The 23,667-nt window shown below is 42.4% G+C and overlaps 1 protein-coding gene across 17 annotated transcripts in view; it reads left to right on the forward strand.

The window, feature by feature from the left end:
• The window catches only part of Rbms3 (RNA binding motif single stranded interacting protein 3), a 1,002,574-nt gene that overhangs the window by 947,816 nt on the left and 31,091 nt on the right, over positions 1-23,667 (forward strand). For 10 of the 17 annotated variants that reach the window (XM_050141447.1, XM_050141449.1, XM_050141453.1 and 7 more), the window contains one exon: positions 4,511-4,558. The exons of the other annotated variants lie outside the window; for them this stretch is intronic. In XM_050141447.1, coding sequence (XP_049997404.1) covers positions 4,511-4,558 — 48 coding nt within the window. The remainder of the gene's footprint in view (positions 1-4,510; positions 4,559-23,667) is intronic. 17 annotated transcript variants of the gene reach the window in all.

Below are 23,667 nucleotides of genomic sequence, written 5' to 3' on the forward strand. Positions count from 1 at the left end.
CCCATGTCCATCTTTCATCATTTATTGGACCCATCCTCTCTTCCCCATCATGTTTATCCTCCATCATTTATTGGACCCATCCTCTCTTCTTCCCCATATCCATTCTCCATCATTTATTGGATCCATCTTCTGTTTCCCATGTCCATTCTCCATCATTTATTGGATCCATCTTCTCACCCCCATGTTCATTCTCCATCATTTATCAAATCCATCTTCTCTTCCCCTTGTCCATTCTCCATCCTTGGCTCCATCCAGATTATTATCAAGTCTTCTAACTGTACTTCCTGCTTTCAGCCTCATTGTACAATGATCCATTCTCCGCCTTGTCATCTAAACTATATGTTAGTTGCTTTATGTTGGTGTGATAGGACCTCATGATCAGTAGCAATTTACAGAAGCAACAGTTTGTTTGGCTGAGAGTAAAGAGCGAGTCCATGACGCCAAGGGAGGTCGAGAAGCAGGCTTCAGGAGCTACAGATCCCTTCAGGGTTTTGTCTATTGGGAAGTCGAGAGAGAGAGAGAGAGAGAACAAGAAGGGTGTTGAGGCCACAAACACTCATGCCTGCCCCCAATGAGGTGCTTCCTCCAGCAAGATTCTGTATCTGAAAATCCCAAGACTTCCTCAGCCAGCATCACCAGCTGGGAACCAAGTGTTCAAATGCAGGAGTCTATGGGAGACTTTTCTCTGTGCCAGTATCTCCTCCCTACCTGGGAGTCTTCAGTGACTCAGAAATCTGAGCTCTTGGAGAATTCGCAAAACCAAGTGTGAACAGCAACCACAGCAGCGACAACAAGCAAGAAGCCGAGGAGCAGATAGGCTTACAGGGCATAGAACAGTGACATTTGCGGTGTAGTTCAGGGTAGGGTAGTGGTCAGGCCAGAGGGCAGGGAGATAGAGTAGGATTTTCCTTTTTTAGAAGACGCTAAGGCCACTCAGTGCCCTGCTTTCCTTTTTAAGACTCTTGGCAAAAGGAATTCCATTGAACCAAAGCATCCTTTTTCTCTTCAAAAAGGCAGGTATATTTCATCTCATATCACCTCGAATTTTGAAATGGGTATCATGTGGTTTAAAGAATTTCCATCTGGAGTTTTCCCTCTTGGAAGTGTGGTGGTCAATTCTCAAACCATTGCTAAGCTAACTGAATGTATGGGCTTCAAGCTAAATGAGATTGATGCAAACAAGGTACCTATGTTATTTCCTGGCTCTAACCTTGAAGGACTTTTCTGGCTTTCCCTGCATTTGTTTATTCTTCTCACAGAACTCCTCCGATAAAAGCAAAGCCCCATTATCCACGATTTCATATCAAGTTACCGGGAGCTTTAGCAGAAGCCACCTGGGCCTTGAGTGCATTATGAGACCCTCTACATTGCATGACAATCTTGTTTTACAACTTTCTTATCTCCTTTTCATTTGTTCAGCCGCTGGTCACCAGTGGCTTACAATGCCACCAGGCTCCTTTGAAAGAAATAAAAAGATTCTGTTCTGCAGGCACCTTATCTCCAGTTCAGTTTGCTTTTCCCAAGCCCCTGCAGAATTGTGACATCATGGCGTAATTGTTGCCACTCACAAAAACAATCCTGGAATTGTAGTCCTGATTGGCCAGAGCTCACTGTCATCCTTCAAACATCCCGTTTCTCCACTGCTCTAAAAATCTGATGAAAATATGCATTATTTGCCTTTTCCATCATTAGGCGTAAATATCAGTATTAAGATAGAGAATCATAAAATCAATCAGAAGAGCTTATATGGAATCATGACTCAGTAGATAGTATCCTAAGCAATAAATGGCTTCATGAGTCCTGATGGCTACAATTCCTTAAGTGAGCTCTCAAGGGAAAAATAGCAGCTAATTGCAAACTAGTGCAAGACAGAAAGTGTAACTGCAAAGGTTAAAGTTTAAAAAGTTCTTTAAACTTACTGTAACATAATAGTTCCTTGCATGGAGAATGTTCCGTGTAAATAATGAATGGAGAGGTAGGGGCAAGTCTGTTGGGGACAGGGTTACTTACAAATATTAAATCTTTATTTCTTACAATATGGATCTTGAGTTGAAGCAAATTATTATCATTACAGAAAGGTCCTAATACAGACAACGCCAAAGAATATGAGTGAGTTGGGAATAAAACAGGGTAGAGAAAATGGAATAATATGATTAAAAACTGTCACTGCTGTAATTGAACAATTATGCACACACACACACACACCGCAGCTAGAGAAGATAAACAACCCACACATTGTTTATGAAAGGAGAGGGAAATTAGCTTTGGGGGTGCCCTTGCGTTGTACAGCATCAGTAGGTAGAGCAAAGTGTCCCGTCCAAGCCCTTCAGAATGCTTCTGTTGTTCATTTACTTACAGTTTTGAGAAGCTGGTGTCTAGAAATAGTGTAAAATAACAGGAAAGCCATCATGCTTTTGATACAATATTCTAGACAGTATTTAGTAAAGGAGACTAATTAAGCAGCGATCCATTCATAGGTGCAAGTATAACACAGTGTGAATCCACTAGCGTGTCACAGAAGTAGGGTAAGCCTTGTTGATGGTGTTGAGTCAGAAGGCTATGAACTTGCAATGTGGAACACGATGTAACTGTGAGGGATTACTTTTAAAATATTTCTGTTGAGAAATACAAAGTTGCAGGGAGAGCTGGAGAGGCAGCTGGATGGTTAAGAGTGCTTGTTGCTGCTATTCAGAGAACCTGAGTTCAGTTTCCAGAAGGCACATCAAGTGGTTCACAACTGCCTGTAACTGCAGCTAGCAGTGCCCTCTTTTGGCACCCATAGGCACTGCACACACATGCACATAGAATGAAACTAAATAAAATAGAATGAAAATAAAATCTATTTAAAAAGTATTATAAAACAAATATGTTTATTTTTGGAAATGAGACTGAAATTATTTATATTGAATCATTTTATTTGTTTTCATTCCCCAACTACTAAACAGTAGTCATAATTTTCTATATTAATATTTGTCTTTATTTATATCATAATTACAGATATGCATAGACTATCGCATGGTACAAAATATAGCTCATTTTTCCTTAATTTTTGAATAGAAACTTGAAGTTTTATGTTTTATGAAAAAATAAGGAGGAGTTAAGGTCAGTATTACTAAAGCCTTTAGAATTGCTTTCAAATTGATTCTCCTTCCGCGTGGGGCTCATAGTCAAGCCACTAGGTCACTTCCCTGTTTCAAAAGACCAGGCACTCATAACCATGGCTTGTTTGCATTTGAGGTGTGAGCAGTGCTTGCTTGTTCTTAGTGCCTAAGTGCTTCTCAAGGTTGACAGTCCTCTTCGCACATGCCATTTCCTCAAGACAACCATTGGCATCCAACTAGGAGGCAAGTTTGTGGATGGTCTCAGAAGCTATTGAGTGGAGAGAGATATAGAGGTATGGGCTTTTAAAGTGCAGCGCAGGTCACATGAATGAAATAGGAGCTCGCACAGGACCATCTGTGCCTTAATCTTATAGAGAGCTGGGAGCGGGGTTACCATCTTCATTTTTTACAAGTCTGGCTAAAATCCCACGCTATGAACCACTTTCTGTTTTAAGATCCCTGGCTATGAACTACTTAGGAATGGGAAGAGGGGTGGGAGGGCAGAAATAGGGAGCAATAGAGGATTAAAGGGTGGGGAGTGAGTGTGACAAAATTAATATGTGCATGTACTAAAATGTAATAAAGCCATTATTCTGTGTAATTAAAGGGTGGGGGGTGAGTGTGACAAAATTAATATGTGCATGTACGAAAATGTAATAAAGCCATTATTCTGTGTAATTACTATGTCCTGATAAAGAAAACATTGCAGGAAAGATTGTGAAGGAGTTGCATGGGTTAAAGCCTCTTTGTCGCTTTTAAAACAGCTGATATATCCTTCCCACACCCCCACATTTGCAGTGATTGCTTGTTGCTTAACTGTTTTCTAGATTTCGTTACCTCCAATGTTATGACATTTTTTTTAAAAAAAAAAAAAAAGAAAAGTCATCTTTCCTCTGTTCCAAAAGATTTAGGCAAGATTCCTATGCCTGGGCAAAGTCTGCCCCTGGTCACAATGATTGAAAAAATGCTAATGTTAACTTGGGCTTTATAAGACTCGGGCTATCTGATCCTTATAGTATAAGAACATGCAGGTTTTTCGTCAATCTCCTTCAAACGTATTTCTTTTGTTCTCCATTCCTACCACACACTGGGTACCCTCAAGATGGACTGTCTCATAAAACTCTTACAACATCTCGGGAGGGCAAGAACGTCCCACTTGATTCCCAAAGGCGGAAATCAAATAGACCAAGAGGATGGCGATGCTCTGAGAACTGGTCCTGGTCACATGCACATTCTGGTGATAATGGAGACTGACATCCACTGTCCACTAGGGCCATGATGCCCTGCATGTGCAGAAAGGGGGGTGGGGCAGGCGGACTGTGGGCCCTTCCAGCTTTTAATGCTAAGATTCTGTTTTTATTTTCCTTTGGACTTCATTGCATTCTTTCTCATGCTCTTTTCATTCCAAGATTCAATCCCAAGACAGAATTATGGTACTTCACCAGCTGTTGTGTCAGGTAGGAAAACTCTAATTCCTTTCAGACTTAACTGGAGGGAGGAGATGGATCTCACCTGGTTTGCTCCAAAACTCTTCAAAGCAGTGATTCTCAACAGGGGTGGGGTTAAGAAGTCTGCATTTCATTTTGCCAAGGGGAGGGACATTTAGCTATGAGTCTGTTGACTAGGACAATCTGGCTCTGTGTCTGGAAAATAGATATACTGTCTTTAAAACAAAAGGTAAGATCTCAAAGACACTTTGTCCCGAAAGATATGCAGAAGATTTCTCAATGTTCTGTGTATCTGTGGGTTTCAGTGTTTGACAGAGTCGTCAGAATTTCTGAAGAGTGTAAGAAAGATTTTACTTTAAAAAAACAGAGCACGTATTTGTAAAAAGAGATTGAGAAGCGCTGCTTTCAAGAGCAGAATTCCTCAGAAATCAGAAAGTTACCCCCATGTGCTTGCTCGGCTCCCAGGACAGGGACTGAGATGCATACTCAAATCATTTGTTGAATGAATCAAAACTTTCATTTTTCTAAGAGGTTATATTTGGGATATCAAAAGTGACACTTCTGATATTCCATTTCACAGTAAGGTAACAGAGGTTACTTTGAGGCCACATGAGGGTCTTCAACAATAAATTAGCAATATTTAATTTGTTTTGTAAAGTTTAATGGTGCAATGTGGAGCTGAGTATATGTGTGTAAAGAAGGTGCTTTTAAAAAAGAACTTTGAACTGCATGGATATTGTGCCTTCATCTTAACTTTTGCTTTTTGTTTGTTGCAAAGAGGAAAATGGACACAATTATTAATTTTTGTTTATTTTAACTAACTGAAGAATCACAGGAAGCACGAAGAGCTTGGAACTCTTTGGGCCTTTGGCATATTAAGTGGTTAAAAATATTCAAAGGGGACTAAAAAAGTCATTGGAAAGAGTACATGAACATAATTCAGGAAATGCCCTAAAGAACCGGGAGGCAGTGGAGTCTGGCAGCCGAGAAATGGCTTTCAGCAGAGAGCATCCCACTCAAGGCCACTGCGCTTGCCCGATGCAGGTTCTGAAGGGGAGCACTTCCTCCTGTCCTGTGGACTTCCTTAGTTATGCCTGGAGCTATACTTTCATCTCAGAGCCACATCAATGCAAAGAGTTGGCTTGCAACTGGACATCACTTTGGTACTCTCGTTCTCCAGGGGTTGCCATTCATTAAAATGTCATGTGCCTGTTGTCCTTCGATGTATGACCTTTTGTGTGTGTGTGTTTAAGACGTGTGACACTGTAGAGGAATGTTTGGTATGTATAGTTTTTACTTCCTTTAACCTTTGGCCCCTTTGTTGGACAGAAGACTCATACTCTTAATAATTAACTAACATTAATAATAACAAATAATCCCTCAGCCAAGCATCCTTTCATCTTTCAGAACACAGTGAATGCTGGGCATGGTGGTGCACACCCTTAATCTAAGAATCCAAAAGGCAGAGGTAGGCAAATCTCTAGGAATTTGAGGACAGCCTGGTCTACGTGATGAGTTCTAGGTATCTCTGTGATAAGACTATTTCTGTGTGTGTGTGTGTGTTTGTGTGTGTCACAATGAATATAGCAAGATATTAACACACATATTGCAATGAAAATTGCAAGCCAATTGTCAGAATTACTTACTTTACAATCATGGGTCGCCTCTATACAAATTAGTTTTAGCAAGAAACAGTGCCTAACCTTGGGAGTTCCCATCTGATTCACTGAAAATCTCAAGTAGATAAACAACTTGCTAAACATAATACTTTACAAAACTTAAGCCTGTGAGTGTGTGTCTGTGGAACAAGAAATAAAACCACAGTAGAAAATTAAAATCCAAGGTATGGAGCTTGTGAATTGACACAATCACAGGACGCTCGCAGGAGGCTCTTATTTCAATCCCACAGCACCCACATAAAAAAACCAGACACACAGTAATGCCAGCGCTGGGGAGGCAGAGACCAGCCAGTCTAGCCCAATAGGTGAGGTCCAGACCAATGAAATACCCAACCTCAATAAAAACTGTGGGTGACTCCTGAGGAATGGGATCCAAAATTGACATCTTCCTACCCCCACATGCATGTGTAGATATACATATCTACTCCTGTATACGTGTGCACACATACATACATGTAACCCCCACATACACATGAAAACTCACTATGATTTGTGGCCAATAAAAGATATATTAAGTTGTCAATATTGGGTACAGAGAAAGGGGCCAATAGAACATTCTTATGAAAAACCACATTTTGGACCATTTTACACTTAGCTCCTCCTTATAAGATTTGGACACCAGATGTGCGTATTGCATAGCTGTACTCTCCTTGGGCTTATGTCTAAATAGCAATAGATGTGTTTTCTAGAATGGTTGCTAACTGGCTTGTAGATGATTTCATTGAACAATTGTATATCTTTTATCCAACTACTGACCATATTAAGAAAGCAGACTGAGCTTGATGAGGTAACAAATCTTCCCCAAATATCCCAATGTGCCAGTACCAAGTGATTTAGATGATCAGCTTTTGCCAATAGATGAGCCAACCAAACTGCTCTAATATATTAGAGCTCAAGATATTAACTTAATTATCCACGGAGATAGAATCTATTCTGTTTTCATTCAACGAGTATTTTAATCATTACCAAACTATTTCTAAGTACTATGCTAAGCATTGAAGATGTAAATATGAATAGAGAGTCTGTCCTTATTTTAAAAAATCGGCATCCTAGTTCAGTTTTATTTTGCTGTTTCTTGTGATGTTATTTGTGATGATATAAATGGTATAGAGAAACAAGAAAATAGAAAGAAAATTTGAGATTCAGAGTAATAAGGTGAATTTGGAGTAGGATCAGTAAGGCTGAATGGGAGTTTGTCAGACAGACGCTAGTGGAGTGGTCTGTCAGGCATACAGGACAGGATATGACAACTCTTAGAGTGGCCGACAGTATGAGGATGTTGAGTGACAGCAAGTCCCTTCAGATTTGAGGACAATGTATGACCTCGGCATGTATCAAAGCTAGGTCTGTGTGATTCTCATGTGGGGTAAGGACTCTTTGTTCTTTCAGTCACGTCTCATCTTGTTTTATTTATATATTTATTTAATCTTTGTTGGTAACATACTGTGTGTTAGCTTGAGTTCAGTGCTGGAACTAGAAATACTCATTAAAAAAGAAAGACATTGGTTATGAATATTTTAATACAACAATATAAATGTTTTACTATTAATTTTTGATTCATTAAAAAAATGCTCCAGGTCTGAAGTTACCTGTGTCCTTTTCCGTGGTGGACACTTGGGGAAATTACTGACCTTTCTGTAGCTCACTTCTCTGGGGAAACACCAACCATATAAGGAGGTTGTAAGCATTGATTAAGTTAAACCATACACTCTGCTTAGAACAGGCCCTGACATTAACTAAGTGTTCAAACAGTGTTCGCTACAGCCACGCTAATCATTATTGGCACGATATATTATGTCGGTACAAAAGGAACAATAGACATAAACCAGCAGAGGTCAGAGAAAGGCCTTGGGGAAAGAATTTTCTCACCATAGAAACAAAGATACATGGGAATTACCTAAGTTAAAAAAAAAAAAAAAAACAGAGCTGAGATTTCAGACTAAGGGAGCAGCTTGGGCAATGACTTCTGAGAGTTGGAAAGGCTGGGAAATTAGAGACGGCTTAGCAGGACAGAGATATATGCAGAGATGGGGAGAAAGGAACGTAGCCGGAGAAGTAGGTCAGCTGTAGCAGTATCCTCAGGTAAGGTAACGAGCACTATCCTAAGGAGAATGACGTAATCGCTCTGCTTATAGGACAGAGATGTCCAGGAATCAGGCAAAACCAGAATGGGCCAAATGCACTGAAGGATCTCAGAAAGAAATCACAGTAGCAAGTAGTCCCATCCTGGAAATGACTGTAACATTGAATGCTAGCGAGTTTGTGATAAGGGAAGGGGATAGGACACCCCAAATGCTGTTAGCAATTGAGTACCAGGATAGACATCAAAAGGACAAAGCACAGATCTTCAGTTCCTGTAGCTCAGTGACCTGCCCCCACCCCTTTTAGGAGCTACACTGAAGGAGGCTCGGGTGTGCTGGGGAGAAGGCTGAGTTTCTCTAGTGAACGTGTTGGCGTTGAGATATCCGTCACACATGCCAGTGGAGAGCCGAACAGCACTGGCAATGTGTGTCTCTATTACAAACGCTGTCTTTACGTGGAGGCTGTGTTTGGAGTTACTGTCACAGAGTTTAGCCCTTGCTGCCAGGATGAATGTGCTTGAAGCGAGAAAGAGTGACAGACTCCTCAGCTTAAGAAAGGGAGCACAAAATGGAAGCACAGAAGAGTAAAGGAAAGGGCGCCGTGTAATAGATGGAGAGCCAGACAGAGGAGGAAGATGCAGTTATGTCAAAAGCGAGACTACAACAAGTGCATAGGAGTCTTAAAAACAAGCCACGGGATTTCATTCAACCTGATCACTAGGAGGGTGGAGACGGTGGCACAGCAGTTAACAGCACTTGCTGCTCTTGCAGAGGGCATGTGTTCAGTTCCCAGAACCTATGCCAGGCAACTCACACCACCTATCCCTCCAGTTCCAAGGGATCTGGCTACCTGTCCTGGCCTCCACAGAAAACCTCACGCAGGTGCAAATATATATGCACACGTGCATGTGAATCTGTGTGCACACACACAAATGCACACACACACCAAATAAGATTTGAGAAATTCTTTAGTGAATTGGATAGTGGTATTTTGGGGAAAGGGCAAGAAGAGTGAATGCCTGTATGTCACAGGCAGATGTAGCAACTGCACAAGTTTGGCTATCAGGGTTGAAGATGATCTAAAGAGACAGAGAATGCAGCTGATTATTTGTTGGTCTTTTTAATGGAATGTTTCTACCTTGGGAAGAAAGAAGAGCAATAGTTAAAGATGTATCTAAAGGGAGGTGAGCACCCGGAAGGGCCTCAACAAAGTCCTTCTTGTACAGGGCATGAAGAGAGGGTGTTGTGTGTGCTTGGAGGAACAGGAAGCTGCTCTTGGCTTCTATGCAAAGTTCTAAGTCTTGAGATGTGATGGGAGGCTTCAGGCAGAAGAGAGGAAATGGAAGGCTTGAGGGGCAGTTCATTCAAAACTACAGAGGGTGGACCTTTGTGACAATTTTAAAATTTTGTTGTGGTGTGAATGCGCATGTGTGCGCGTGTGTGGGCGCATGCATGAGTGCATGCTTGTGGGGGCCAGAGGAAGGCATAAGAGAGTCAGTCTTCTCCTGTCACTGTGGGTTTCAGAGCTGAAACTCTGGTCATCCGTCTTGTGAGGGAAGGGCTTTTTCCCACTAAGTCATATTTCAGGTTCAGGAAATTTGATTTTGCTTGCTGTAATGATCAGCAGCCAAGAAAATAGATTAATCAGCTCTGAAGATTTCTCGTATGGAGTAAGAAAACAGGAAATGCGCTCTGATGGCTCGGGTACGGAAGTAACTGAACCGCAAATGGTTTTGAGGAGGACTTTGAAGAACGAACAAAAGCTGATAGAAGATAGAAAGAAAATTCAAGAGACTCAGATGTGTGGAGTAGTGAAAATCAAAAAACTTGGATTTTTAAAATTTTGGACCATGAACTATTTATTGACGATGGACTTGATCACGAGGCCAGGTCACCAAACTGGACTTAAGTAACCCAGGAACACAAGATACTGCTAGACTAGTGGGTCTAAAGTGAGTGCTGAAGCTTCTACAGTGAAGATGTAGTTGGGAAATAATTACCAGGGGGGAAATGCCAAGGGAAGAGTAGCGATGTCCAAAGAGAGTGGCTGATGCTAGGCACCATGGGTCTCTGAGGTGTGTCACTCCTGTCCCTCTCCTCAGTCACCGCTATGTGTTACCATCCCTGGTCATTTCCATTAGAAGGCAGATGACCGCAGCCACACATCCCTAATAACCGTCCTCTTCATTTCTTTGTTTGGTTTTGAGATTGTAGTTCAATTACAACATTTCTCTACTCCTCCCTTTCCTCCCCCCACACCCTCTCATCTACCTCCCCCTGCTCACCTTCAAATTTGTGACCTCCTTTTTCACTAACAGTTCTTTCCCGCATATATATGTATTTTCACATATGTATGGATTCCTAAATATAATCTATTAGTCTATGTAATGTTTCTTGGCCATTTGGCACCCAACAACCAATTAGCGTATTCTTCCCAGGGAAGATCATGGCTTTACCTGGTTGCACAATTGTTTGTGCAGGGCGGAGGCATCACGAGCTTTTCACCACCCAGTTTGGCATGTCCACTGGTGCCATGATCGTTCAGCTCACGTTCAGGTGGCCATGATGCTGGGACTTTGTAGGTGTAGCTTCTGATATTACTAAAAGATACGATCTCACAGCAAATTCCCCATCCTCTGGCTCTTAAGATATTTCCACTCAGGACAGCCTAAGCTGCATAGTGGTACTTAGTCCCCCTCCCCTCACCCCACATCAAACTAAACAAAACAGATGGCACTGGAGCTTCTCCTTAAGTAGCAGGCAAAGCCTAGCTTTGTACAGCCATCCCTTGGAAAGAATTACTTTTGAAGACTCTCTCATATCACCAACAGGCTGGGGGACAGGGCTTACGTGTCTTCAAAGGAAGAAGCTGTTTCTCAAACTCTTTGCAACATGTGTTCTCCTGGATTCCATGAGCTAATTCCAAATGACTTCCGTCTCATCCCTTAATTAAAAATTAGGTCCATTAGTAGTTCCAATTAGCAACAATTAACCATTAAATTGTGTTTACTGTAAGAGACCCGACACAGTTATAAGTGTTCCCGCAAGCCACACTTAGAAGTCAGTTTCCTTTCTCCCCTAAAACACTGTGAGTTTCTTTCATGGCAAGGAGGCATTTCTTGAATTGTACTAAGCAATCCCTTCTTTTTCTTTTCAATAAGTTGTAATGAGGGGACTTTGCTCTACTACTTGGCTATATTTTGCACACCCTCTATAGTACTGCAAAGAGCCAGGACACGGTGGCACTGAATGTGCCCTTTGCCTTGAAAGAACAAAGACTCTAACAGTAGGCCTGGCTCTAGAGAGCAAGCACATGGCCCGGTAGGTGGCAGAGCTCTTGAATTGTCTGCCCACCAGACTACTCTTTAAACAAGATATTCATACACGTATTAGATACACGGGCATATGTGCACTGAGTCATCATGTTCTTGCTGGTGCATTTATGGGAATATAGTTTGCAGTGATGTAGTCATGTGACTTCCTCTAAAGATTCAGCCAATTGACTCTTCTGGTACATGAAGATCATTGTTATTTGGCTCAGTGTTTTTTTTTTTTTTTTTTGCTTGTATTTTGTTTCTGTTTTTGAAAGTGTGTGTGTGTGTGTGTGTGTGTGTGTCTGCGCATCTGCGCATTCAAAGTTGATATCTAGGATCTTCTTTGATCACTTCCCTTTTCTGCTGGGATTACCAGTGGCCACCACACCTACCCAGACCCAGGGATCTTAACTCTTCATCCACTGGAACTCATTGTTTCTGTGCCAGCCCTTTGGGGAATATACAGGGATATACTGCAAAAACATACTATTTAGTTTTGTGACCAGCAAGATGTATCTGTGAAGGTCTGCATAGTAAAGAGTTGGGGCTTTTCAGGATCTAATGTCTTTGCCAGGGGAACATGGAGGAACCATGCAGATAGAAGCAAACATAGCTGTGTTTGCTTATAGCCCCTGCTGAAGATGGTAAATTGTGCACCACGCAAGCGAGATGATCTGAGATTGCTCTCTGAGGCTGATGTAATAAAGCCTGGCATGATCAAGTGTGTTTGTAATCTCAGCACTAGGGTGGCAGAAATGTGTGGATCCTTGGGCCTCACTGAATAGTGGGTTTCAGGTAAAGTGTCCTCAAAACAAAGTCAAATAAAAACAAAACGCAATGTGTATGGCATCCTGAATAATGAAAGCCTAGAAGTTGGCTTCTGATTTACACACACACACACACACACACACACACACACACACACACACTTCATTTATTACTACAAAGATAACCAACTGACCAGATTTGATATACATGCTATAATTTGCCCACTGCTCTTCATCAGTACCGTATGTTCAGTGCTGGCCCTGACATTGCTATACAACATGGGAAGTTCCTTCCTTTCAAGGCAGCATCTTTGTGCAAAGTGGCAGAGACTAAGACAGAGCCAGAGAGACTTTTCTTAGCACGGTCCTGCCACTGCTATGTCTTACCCAGGTATAGCTGCTCCAGGGTGTGGCTTGTCACCCTGGGGAGTAGGTAAGCCACAGCTATCTTATTGCAAAATCAACTACTTCATAAAAAGAGCCCGCGATAGATGGAGTGGCCGCCTTCTCTGTGGCAGCCAGAGGAAAGTGCTCCTTGGTGACACAGCCGGCAACTAGGTGTGCAGGCAGCAGCACACAGTGGTTGCACAGCTCAATCCTTCATTGAGGGGGCGGGCATTGACTTGGAGCCCAAGAGAAGCAACCAAAATGTCACCTACCACATGGGTCATAGCTAGCTCACTTTGACACTACATCCCAAAGCCGTAGACATGTTCATCCACAGAAGGACACAGCCTATGCAAGATGCCACCAAGGAAAATAAGACACTCAAAGACAAAGTAGATTTGGAAGGGAGCAGGCTCCCCTGTGTGCTCCACACATCTGGTATGGAGAGCTTACAGTTCCCTTTTTAATCAATGGCATAGACTGGGCACTTGAGACTCTGTGAGAGACTTCAGCTGTGCATTGCCTGGGAGGTAGCACTTGCTGCAGGCAGTCTGGAAACACACAGGACTGAAGAGACACCCCTTACAGACATGTTAGCATTTCTCTAGACTCCATGGCAAATGAGTTCATCAGAAAGAAACATGCTGGAACCATCTGATTGTAGGTCCCTGTTGCAAGGCTCTCTGTGTGTGTAAATGATGTGTCTTCACCCCTTCTTTCTTACAGCAGGGCTGGATGGTGTCAGCATTTAGAAGTGCTGCGAGCTCCCTTGAGTCACAGCACTTGAAGTCGTTGTCTGTTCTGTCACTCTGCATCCCTTGCATAAGAAAGAAATGACTTGCCTGAGTCCAGGAGCCGGCATCTCTCCTTAGAGAATTGCATGAATTTCTTTTGCATCCATGGTGTAGTGTGAAGAGCCTTTGTATCCGAGTTATCAGGACAGTTGGAATTAGATAGGATATGGTGGCTTTTGCTTTTTCGCTCCTAAATGTTTATGAGTTTGGTTACTTTGTGATATTCATCTGTTTTGTTTGGTTTTAAGAAATGGAATCTCACTATGTAGCCTAGGCTGGCCTTGAAATCTCAATCATTCTGACACTATTTCTAAAGTGCTAGGATGTCAGGCACGTACTAATGTTTCCCATGTGTTTTCTGTTCTTAATTTGTGCTTTTTATTATCTAGCCCTTGATATTATGAACCTTTGACACATTCAACGTCATGAAGTATGAAGACTAGCCCCTGTTTAAAGTTATATGGAAAAGAGGGGTAGAATATATCAGTCAATGTGGAATGCTGACCTAGTGTGCTCAAGGCACTAGGATTAATCCTAAGACTATGCAAACACAGAGAGAGAGAGAGAGAGAGAGAGAGAGAGAGAGAGAGAGAGAGAGAGAGCGCTAGGAGGAAATACAGATGAGATTAGAGAAGCCTGCATGCTACAAAGGCTCAGTGGGAAGGCAAGATGAAGCTCAGACTTGATAATGCCTTGGTCTTGTGAAAATTCTGCACCACTCAGTGGTGTGAGTCGCCCATGTCCATGCAGATGTGAATGGGAAAACATGGTATTAAACACAGAATTGTATTTAGAACCAAGAGATTGCACACAATTATTGACCTTGCTAGTTCATAATTCATCCTCGATGAGAGTTCCTAACATTTGCTTCCATTCACCTCTCCACACTTTAAATATATGTAAGAATTCGTGCCCAGCTTCCTAACTGCACACAACACCGAGAGAAGTCATCGGCAGAGCATACAAGTGCCCGGGAAGCAACTGATTGATGAGACGTGACACGTAACTTAGGCTTCCTTTCCTATAGTCAGGAAGTGTGAGCATTTTCTCGAGGAGTACATTCTTACAGATGCTGTGAGAGGCCTAAGCTTAAAAGCCAAGTGGAATTTTAGAATATGGTTTATGACACACAAGTTGAAGAAATATTACAGGAGCTGATTCCATATTTTGTTTGCACAATTGTTATTATATAATACAATTATATTGTTATTATAAAATTTAAACATTATAAATAAGAAAAACAACATAATGCACAGTAGCAAAAGCCTGACAGAGTGATAACTGTCTATGATTTCAAGGGTTAGAAGATATGGGAAAAAATTGGAAACATGTAACTTGTTCACTTTTATGTGTTTTTAACTGCTCTTATATAAACTTTTTGAAATTTTGCTTAGTAAATTACATGATTTGCTAACATTTAAATAATATTTTCAGATATAATATTAAGGAGACATGTTATTTTTATCTTTGAGATTGTAACATAACTATATATCTCCCTTTGCCTTCCTCTCTCCAAACACTCCTGTATACCTTTCCCGACTCTCCTTCAATTCCTAGCCTCTTTTATGCTGTTATTGCATGCATATGTGTATATTCATACATACTCCTAGATATACCTCTCCCGTCCATACACTGTTACTTGTTAGTATCAAGAACACAGGGCAGAATTAGTGTCAGTGGGATGCTTCTGTCGCTGACAGCGATATACAGAGGGACCTCTGAACTTCTCCCAAAGCCCACTCTCAGTGGACTTTGCAAGCACTGTGTCTCCGTGTAAATGCAGCTTAAATGTATTGAGCGTCTATAGGCACTTTTGAGTTTTATGTGACTTCATTAAATATCCGCCAGAAGGTCATTGTCTCTAACCAGCTCCTGCTGCTTTGGGTATTTTTCATGCTGAATCTAATTTCAAGTGATGCATTCCTGTCTTTGCAGGCAGCAGTTAGGAGCATTTAGAGGCTTCCCAGTTCAGCTAATGTGAGAATCTCAGTCTCTGGTGTTTGTTGAAATTGACATACAGCACTTAAAATTAGGCCCATACATAATACATCTAAAGTAATGTATTGATTGCAAGTCTAATTTCCTCATGATAAATATGTATACACATCTACACTCTTATTATATACATATTCTCTAGTTTTCTGCCTAAAACAATATTGCTGGCAACCATCTGTTTCTCTGGGATGCACACCACATAGTATTTATAAGCTGTCAAAGTCAAGTAGGTTTCATTCTCAAGTCAATTTGTTGCCCAAGTCCCTGCTTATACTGCCTTCCTTCAGCGCTCTGTTTTATTCATTTTGACAATGTGGATTTTATCAGGTCAGTCCCGTTTTCCTCGCCTGAACCAGGCACTCAGCTGCATTCCCTATACTTGCTCTTTGATTAAATATTGATGGAAAAGCCATGGGCTAACTCACCTTCACACTGCACACCAAAGCCACAATCGTTCCGATCGTTCCCTTGCAAATGGAAACAAAGCCTTGAACAGACTTTCAACTGCTCGTGTCCTTTGATCCGTATGAGGTGGGCACACCTTCAGCTGGCAGCAAAGCTCTGATGGTTACAGAGTGGCGTGTGGCAAACTCCTGTAAGGGACACTTTGATTATCCTGCCTGCCTGCTCTGAGCCCAGATACCTGCCCAGGAGTCTCATCTGTCAGGGAAGATGGAAACTCCAGATTTGAGAAATTTGAGTTTGATTGAATGTGGAAGGTGAGGTGGGGGTGGGGGAATAGATGCTTCTGCATGTTCTTCCCTTCTAGAAGACCCAAACTTGGATCCCATGTCAGGTAGCTCACAACCAATTGTAGCTCCAACTCCCAATGATCTGGATCCCCCCTTTGCTCCTGTGGACACCTGTGCTCGTGTTCACTCACCACACCCCACCCCCTTATACATATAGTTTAAAACATAGTTTAAAAATAATAATGAATACTCAAAGTCATGGGAAAACATTTGTATATTTCAGATATTTGGTGGGGGAGATGAAAACCTACAAACTAAACACTGGGGACCAACGATTGCCGAACATTTAGATTCATTCAGTAGGAGAAGGAGAGAGGATGCCCACCAATGACCCAAGGCCACCGAAAGAGCAAATCTTGGATGCACGTTGGACAGGCTTAGGTAGATGACAACTTGGGCTCTGTTGGATGTGTTCAGGAAGTGATAGGCTCTTCCCGACTGCTCCCTTCATCAGCCTTACTCAGCAGGCAGAGGGCCAAGGCAGGGGGCATCCTTGCCTTTTGACAGAGGTCCAGCAGTCATTGACATTTCTCTGGACAGGGTGGTTTGTGCATTTGCAGGAAATGCTTTTTTGCATGTTTTGCAGCATTCGCTTATTGAGGGGCCTGGTCTGATGACCATGATTAACCTTTGAGAATTGTTTAATTGGACGTATTATGTACTTGGAATAGCTACAGCTCATTAAGGCCATTGGAAAGTTTCCCATGAATTCTTCCCATGTCTCACGGACAGTTTTAACACTGCCTGAAAAACACAGCCAAACACTGCATGTCCCTGACAAAGGATAAACAGGAACACTAGGTAGGCCAAAAATAAGAGTTTTGTTCCTTGCATGTGCACACCTTAGGGACACATGGATTTGAACTACAGAGAGCACACCCTTGGAGGGTCTTATGTGTTGCAACTGATACTCACAATCACTCTCTAGGAGAGTGTCCATGTCCTCTACAGATGGCTCTTTGCAGTTCAGTGTGACCTATCTTATGTTCCCTTCTGTGTTTTAAAGTTCTCAATATAAAACCTGCCATTTTTGATCATAGCATTGACTATTTCACACCCTCCCTTATGCAAAGATGAGAACCACCTTTCATCTGATCCTCAAGTATTTCCTTTTTATTTCTAGCCCCTGTTTTTCATTCTTCCTCTCTTTCTAGCCTGTCTTATCAAACTGTAACTCTCTTGTTATTTTTCATCGGTTTGATCTTTTCTTGCCTTATTTGTTTTTGAGATAAAGTCTTGTTATGTTACCTGAGGTGTCTCAAGTTTGCAATCTTGCTGCCTTCGCCTTCTGAATCAAGAGATAAAAGACATGTGACACCAAGATAACTCTTCCTTCTGTTTTCTTATCTGTCCTGTCCTGTTTTTATTGATTTACAGCATAAATAACTCTATTCCATATACCCCTCCAGTACGTTCTGGCTCATGGTGCCTGTTCCTCTGCTTGATGCCTTGGGTAGGTAGGTACCCCTGTCTTGAGTTTCTCAAGGTTCTATTATTAGGACACTGAATTGTGTCATTCTCTCTCAGTGGTGCTGTCTTCAAGCTGGCATACACATGATTCTCATTAGGCATCTGTCTTCTGCCGGAAGTGCCATGCCAGTGTTTCCAATCACGGCTTACGTGTTCTCATCCCATCCTCCCACTCCCATCTCCCCCTCTGGTTCACCCTTCATATTCACAATTTCTGCCACTTTGGTCTCTTCAAAAAGCTCCCACTGGAAATCCCCTGGAAAGATTACTTCTCCATGCTAAGGTTTTTAAAGTTAAGCATGGCTATGCTTTAGGGTGGCAGGAGTCTTTGGCAGGGATGTGAACAACAGTTGTCTTTGTAGTAGGTAGGACTAGATGGTTTACTTGGCGTTGAAGAGAAAAAAAATCTCTCAGAATTTCTTCTACTCAACTATACTTCTAACCTCTTGTTTACACACCTTTCCTTGTTTATGTATTTTCTAACACATAGGCTGTTTGTAAACAGTTGAGAGCATTTTGCTCTCTAACCCTGGTCCAGGCAGATCCCTGTAGCTATTAGTCTATCATTGCAGATCTTATCTGGGTTGACATGCGGCTTTCTTTTTTACTCATCCTTCACACGGTCTGGAATACATTTTGAGAGTAATGTTTTGAAATACCTATGTACAAAGACATGGTGGTAATTAACATTGGTAAATAACTGTCCATACCAACTGGTTCCTGTTGAGACTAAAAAAGCATGTCAGATTTTTTTAAGGTTTATTTATTTATTATGTATGCATTGTTCTGTCTGCATGTGTGCCTGCACACCAGTGCAGGGTATCAGATCTCATTACAGATGGTTGGAAGCCACCATGTGATTCCTAGGAATTGAACTCTGGACCTCTGGAAGATCAGCCAGTGCTCGTAATCTCTGAGCCATCTCTCCAGCTACTCATGTCAGATCTTTTAACCTAATGTGATTTGCTCGAATAGCAAACCTTCAGCTTGGAATTAGGACACACCAGAGATGTATGTGGTTAGTGTTCTAGTTTTGTCCTGCTGCGGTGACAAATGCCAGGACATAAAGGCGAAGAAGGGTTTATTTCAGCTTTCAGGTTAGAGTACGTTATTGAGGGAAGTCAGGGCAGGAACTCAAGCAGAAATTTGAAGCAGAAACCATGGGGGGAATGCTGCTGGCTGGTTCATACACAAATTCATGCTTGCCTAGCTTTCTTACATAGCCTAACACCACCTGCCCAGGGAACAGTGCTGCCCAAAGTGGGTTGGACCCTTCTGCATCCATTAACAACCAAGACAGTCCCCACAGACAAGTTCAAAGAGCAACCCAACCTGAGAAATTCTTCAATCTAGGTTTTCTCAACTTACTCAAGACGGCCCAGGACAGTTAGCCTAAAAGACAGTGCCCTGGTGTGGTGGCCAAGAGCATTCTGTGCTTACTCCACAGGCTATAGGAAGTTGTCCCTTAGTTTCTGGCTGATAGCAGACCTAACGCTTTTCTTCCTCAAACTAGTACCCAAATAAAGGTGTGTATGTCTTAGAGTTTCTGTGGCTTATCCTCTGTTCTTAGCTTCATCAGTCCAAGACCGTTTGTACAATGCCTGTTTCAACTATGGTAAAAACACACAGGTCTTGCAAAGCAGAAGCAAAGAAGTGGCGGTACAAGCAAGATTCCTGCTTTGTGTAGATTTCAGACTTTGGCCAAGGGAAATAGTGGCATGGGCAGGAGAAACTGCTGGGCAGTGCATCTACTCTCTGAGGACTTCAGCCGAGAAGGCTGTTTTGCCTGGATGACAGCATCCCAGCAGCTCCCAAAACACAGATGAAGTGCACCTTGGCATAGTGCTGAGCTACCATGTGTGGAGGACACCATAATACAAACCTTTGGAGCTTGCTTTGCTTACATTTGCTGGTCATCACGCCACAGTGTCCACTCCTTTAGACCATGTCTCTTGCTCGGATGTTGGAAGTCATTTTGGCCTGTTTTGGGTTGATGCTCTTGCCTAATGGACACCCTGACTTGTGGGGTTCCTTGTTAATAAACTTCAAATAAGGGTTCAAAGGCCTCTGTTTGATTAGTCTGTTTGCTTCCCTTCCCTTCCCCCAGCTTCATCTTTCTCATTTATTGGATACTGCAGTATTTTCTGTAGGTCTAGAAGCTGCCTTTGATCCCCTTGGGGAGCAAGGTGAGATAAAATTCAATAAAGGCTGGGAGTGGAGATCCCTCGTGTGTCACTCAGCCAGTCACAAAGGACAAATCAAAGTCTACGGGAAAGAGTAACTCATCACCTCTCATTGCTACCTGGAGAGCACACTTTTCAGACTCCTTTTCCTATCGCTCCTCTTCCTGGCTCCTGAATGCCAAGATGCTTCCTCTGGTCACAGTGCTTTGGGGGAGGAATTTGTTCCTAGTGCTTTCTTCCCCACCCGACTCATGTTGGCTCTCCCTGGAATTTCATACATGCCATCTGAAGCCTCTATGGGCCATGTCTTAAAGATCCCTAGCATCTCTGTATGTATGTATGCACATGTGTGTCTATGTATCTCTCTCTTCCTTTGATTCTCTGTCTTTCTAACCATCTCTGTGTGTCTGTCTGTCTCTGCCTGCCTGTCTGTCTCTATTTGTCTTTCTGTATCTCTCTCTCCTTCTGATTCTCCCCCACTTCCTCTTCTCTTTCCAGTTTCCATTGCCAGCTGTATGTGTCACTTGACCTTGAGGTTTTGTAAATCTCTCTGTCAGGACCCATTGTATTCGTTCTTCACTACAGGTGCTAGGACACATCCACCCACTTCCTCTAGCTCTGCTGATGGGCCTTAGACGTTTACAAAGAAGGGACTATTGCTTTTACTGCTCAGTGTTAACTCTCAAAGTTGTGTGTGTGCATGTGAAGAGCAGAGAACAGCCCGTTGGCATTTTCAGGTGCTGTCGATCCTGCTTTTGTTTGTTTTGTTGTTGGTGTTGTTATTATTGGGCTTTTTTTGAACCGGTCTAGGCTGGTTGACTAGTGAGCTACAGGAGTGTACTTCTCTGCCTCACTAGTTCTGGAATTCCAAGCGTGCTTCCACGCCCAATGTTCTGTTTTGTTGAAAGTTCTGGAGCTCTAACTCTGGCCATCATCTTACCAGCCATGCCTCTTATCCATTGAGCTATCTGCCAAGTCTTAACACTCAACTTTTAAAAATGAAAATACAACATTTTCAGAAGATTCATTTGAAGGTTTCAACACTAAGTTTTGCTCCAAATAAGTGGAAGAAAAAAGGAAGATATTGTATTAGTCTCTTGGATGCTGGAATTTTCTCTAACAGACCTAAAATATAAGATTTCCTCTCCCTGTGTTGTCTTTAGGTGACTGCCACCCCTGGGTAGAAATAGCAGGATATCCCTCTAAGTGGTCTCACTGAAACAAGGCATATGTCACTCAAATTCTTGAATCATCTTCCTTCAGAAACACAACCTGTTTCCCATTCTTCCATCACCATGGAGACCTGGTCCCGCGCCCTCAGCCTAGGCTGCAAGGCTTTTACTATGCTGACAGCTACTTTCCTGAGGTCCTTGTCACCAAACCTGATGATCTGAGTTCAATCTCAAGACCCACGTGGTGGACCAAGAGAAGTGGCTCCTGTGAGTTGTCCTCTGACCAACCCATGCATACTGTAGCATATGCGTACCCACATGCATGCGTGCGCACTCACACACACACACACACACACACAATCACACACAATCAATCGATGTAATTTAAAACTGAAATCATTTGCTTAATCATTTTTTTCTAGACAGCCAACATGTGCTTCTCTCTAAGATTATCCTAAGTGATTCCTCAGATTTACTTCTGAATGGAGTTTTCTACCCTTTTTTGCTACCTATGTTCCTGGTGCTCACACTGTTGTGTCCTGATATCATCCCATCCTTGTTTCAATCATCCACCCGTGCCCTAATAGCCAGTGCCTTGTCTCTTGCAGAGTCCCTGGGGCACGGGCAGGGTGGTGCACTAGCATCGTGAATGATAACCAGGACAAGTAGTGGTCTCTTGTTATTTGTCACTGATAAATCAGAAGATCCCTCCCAACCTGCTAGTCACTCTGGGATACTGACTGCTTATTAGGGAGAAGCAGCTGGCCAGTGGACACAGTACTGGTTCGCCGTAGTAGGGATTTTAGCTGAGGTCAAACAGAACAGCCTTTCACCTAACAAACGTTTGCTTGTCTTTTCTCCCACACACCTTCTTATTTGTTTTGTCCTAATCCTGCATATCCATTATGAATTTAACTAATGTTTTCTGAATGACATTGGAAATCCTTACAGATTAACAGTATTTGTGGGAACAAGTATCTTTTGAAAATCTTTTTTATTGCTTCTGTCCATAGTTTAGTTTTTTGAATTCTTTTACCCCAAGATGCTTTTGTCTTCCTTATCAATATAAGATCGGGAATAAAAATATAACATAAGCAGCCCTTCTGTTGATTTCTTAAGATTCTTCCAATATCCTTGCAGATACAGAACTGCTGTTGTTTTCTTCTTTAGGAAGGTGAGTTTGATTGTAGCTCTTGAACTCTGCTGGTTCAGGCCAGACTCGAGTGCTTCCTGCAGAATCTCTTAAAGTCAACTGGATTACTTCCCCTCGGCTGGTGTCTATAAGGTGTCTGTGGACTTTAAAATCCACATGGCAGGCATTGGAGTTTATCACCTGAGCCACTTAGATTTCTAGTCCAGCTAAAGAGCTAGTCCCTTGCGATGCCAGAATACATGTGCTTTTTAGTGCCTGGGCCCTAAAACCCCTTTATCTCAGACTTGCACCAAGTGTGGGATCCACTTGTTGCCTCGCTTGACGAAATGATATCACATAAGCTTCCAGGCTTTGACCTGTACCAAAGAGTTGATTAATGTGTGAGCAAACAGTTTCTATTCACTTTGGCAGTGGGTTCCATTCATCACCTCTTCTCTGTAAGCCCCTCTAGTCACCTCACCGAATGAGAAGATGGCAAGTTTGACTGGTCAAGAGAGGGCACTTACTGCACCCAAATTGTGGTGGTGAACAGGTGGTCAGAGAATGAAGAGAACTTCAAAGATGAGCACTAAATTTTTCTCTTCTCGACTCCCCCATGAATAGGTAGTCTTATCAAAATTTAATCCTCCCTTTTGTCCCAGAAGTCTACATTTTCGTCTGTCCCACATTGCCCCTCTACTGCCGCGATAAACAGATATCCAAAAACAACTTGGGGAGGAACGGATTCATTTGGATTATACATCCTGATTGTGAGTGTATCTGAGGGAGCCAGGCGGTGAACCTGGAGGCAGGAACTGAAGAAAGCTACAGAGGGGTGACCAGCTCCCCTTGGCTGGCTCAGCCTGCTCTCTCATACAGCCCCCGTTCACCTGCTTAGAGGTAGCACTGCCCACAGTGTGGTTGGCCTGCCCATATCATTCGTTAATAGAGAAAATACCTACACAGGTTTGCCCACGAGCCAGTCTGATAGAGGCATTTTCTCGGCTGAGGTTCCCTCTTCCCAGATAACTTTATCTTGTGTCACATTGACAAAAATGATTTAACATTTTCAGTTCTCTAAGCATTGGTGATCCATTTGTAGTCTTTGGTGTGGCAGCATCATCACTGCCCTGGAACTGACTTTAGGGCCCACTGTAGACCAAAAGCATACTAAACCGGCGTGAGTCCAGCCATCTTCCTTTCAAAAACCCTTCCAGGTAATCCTGTTACACAGATGGACAGACAGGTCTGTGTGCAGAGGGGACTAGAATTTTTTTCTTTTAAAAAAGGTTAATAGAAGACAATGAAACCGATGGTGGAAAAATGGCACTAAAATGCTTCTGATCCTCCATCATTCAAACTGCCCCTCCTTTCTAGAGTTCCATTACATTT

This window comes from Alexandromys fortis, unplaced genomic scaffold, assembly GCF_014885135.2.
Source record: "Alexandromys fortis isolate MF-2015 unplaced genomic scaffold, M_Fortis_MF-2015_v1.1 scaffold_44, whole genome shotgun sequence".
NCBI classification, from domain to species: domain Eukaryota; kingdom Metazoa; phylum Chordata; class Mammalia; order Rodentia; family Cricetidae; genus Alexandromys; species Alexandromys fortis.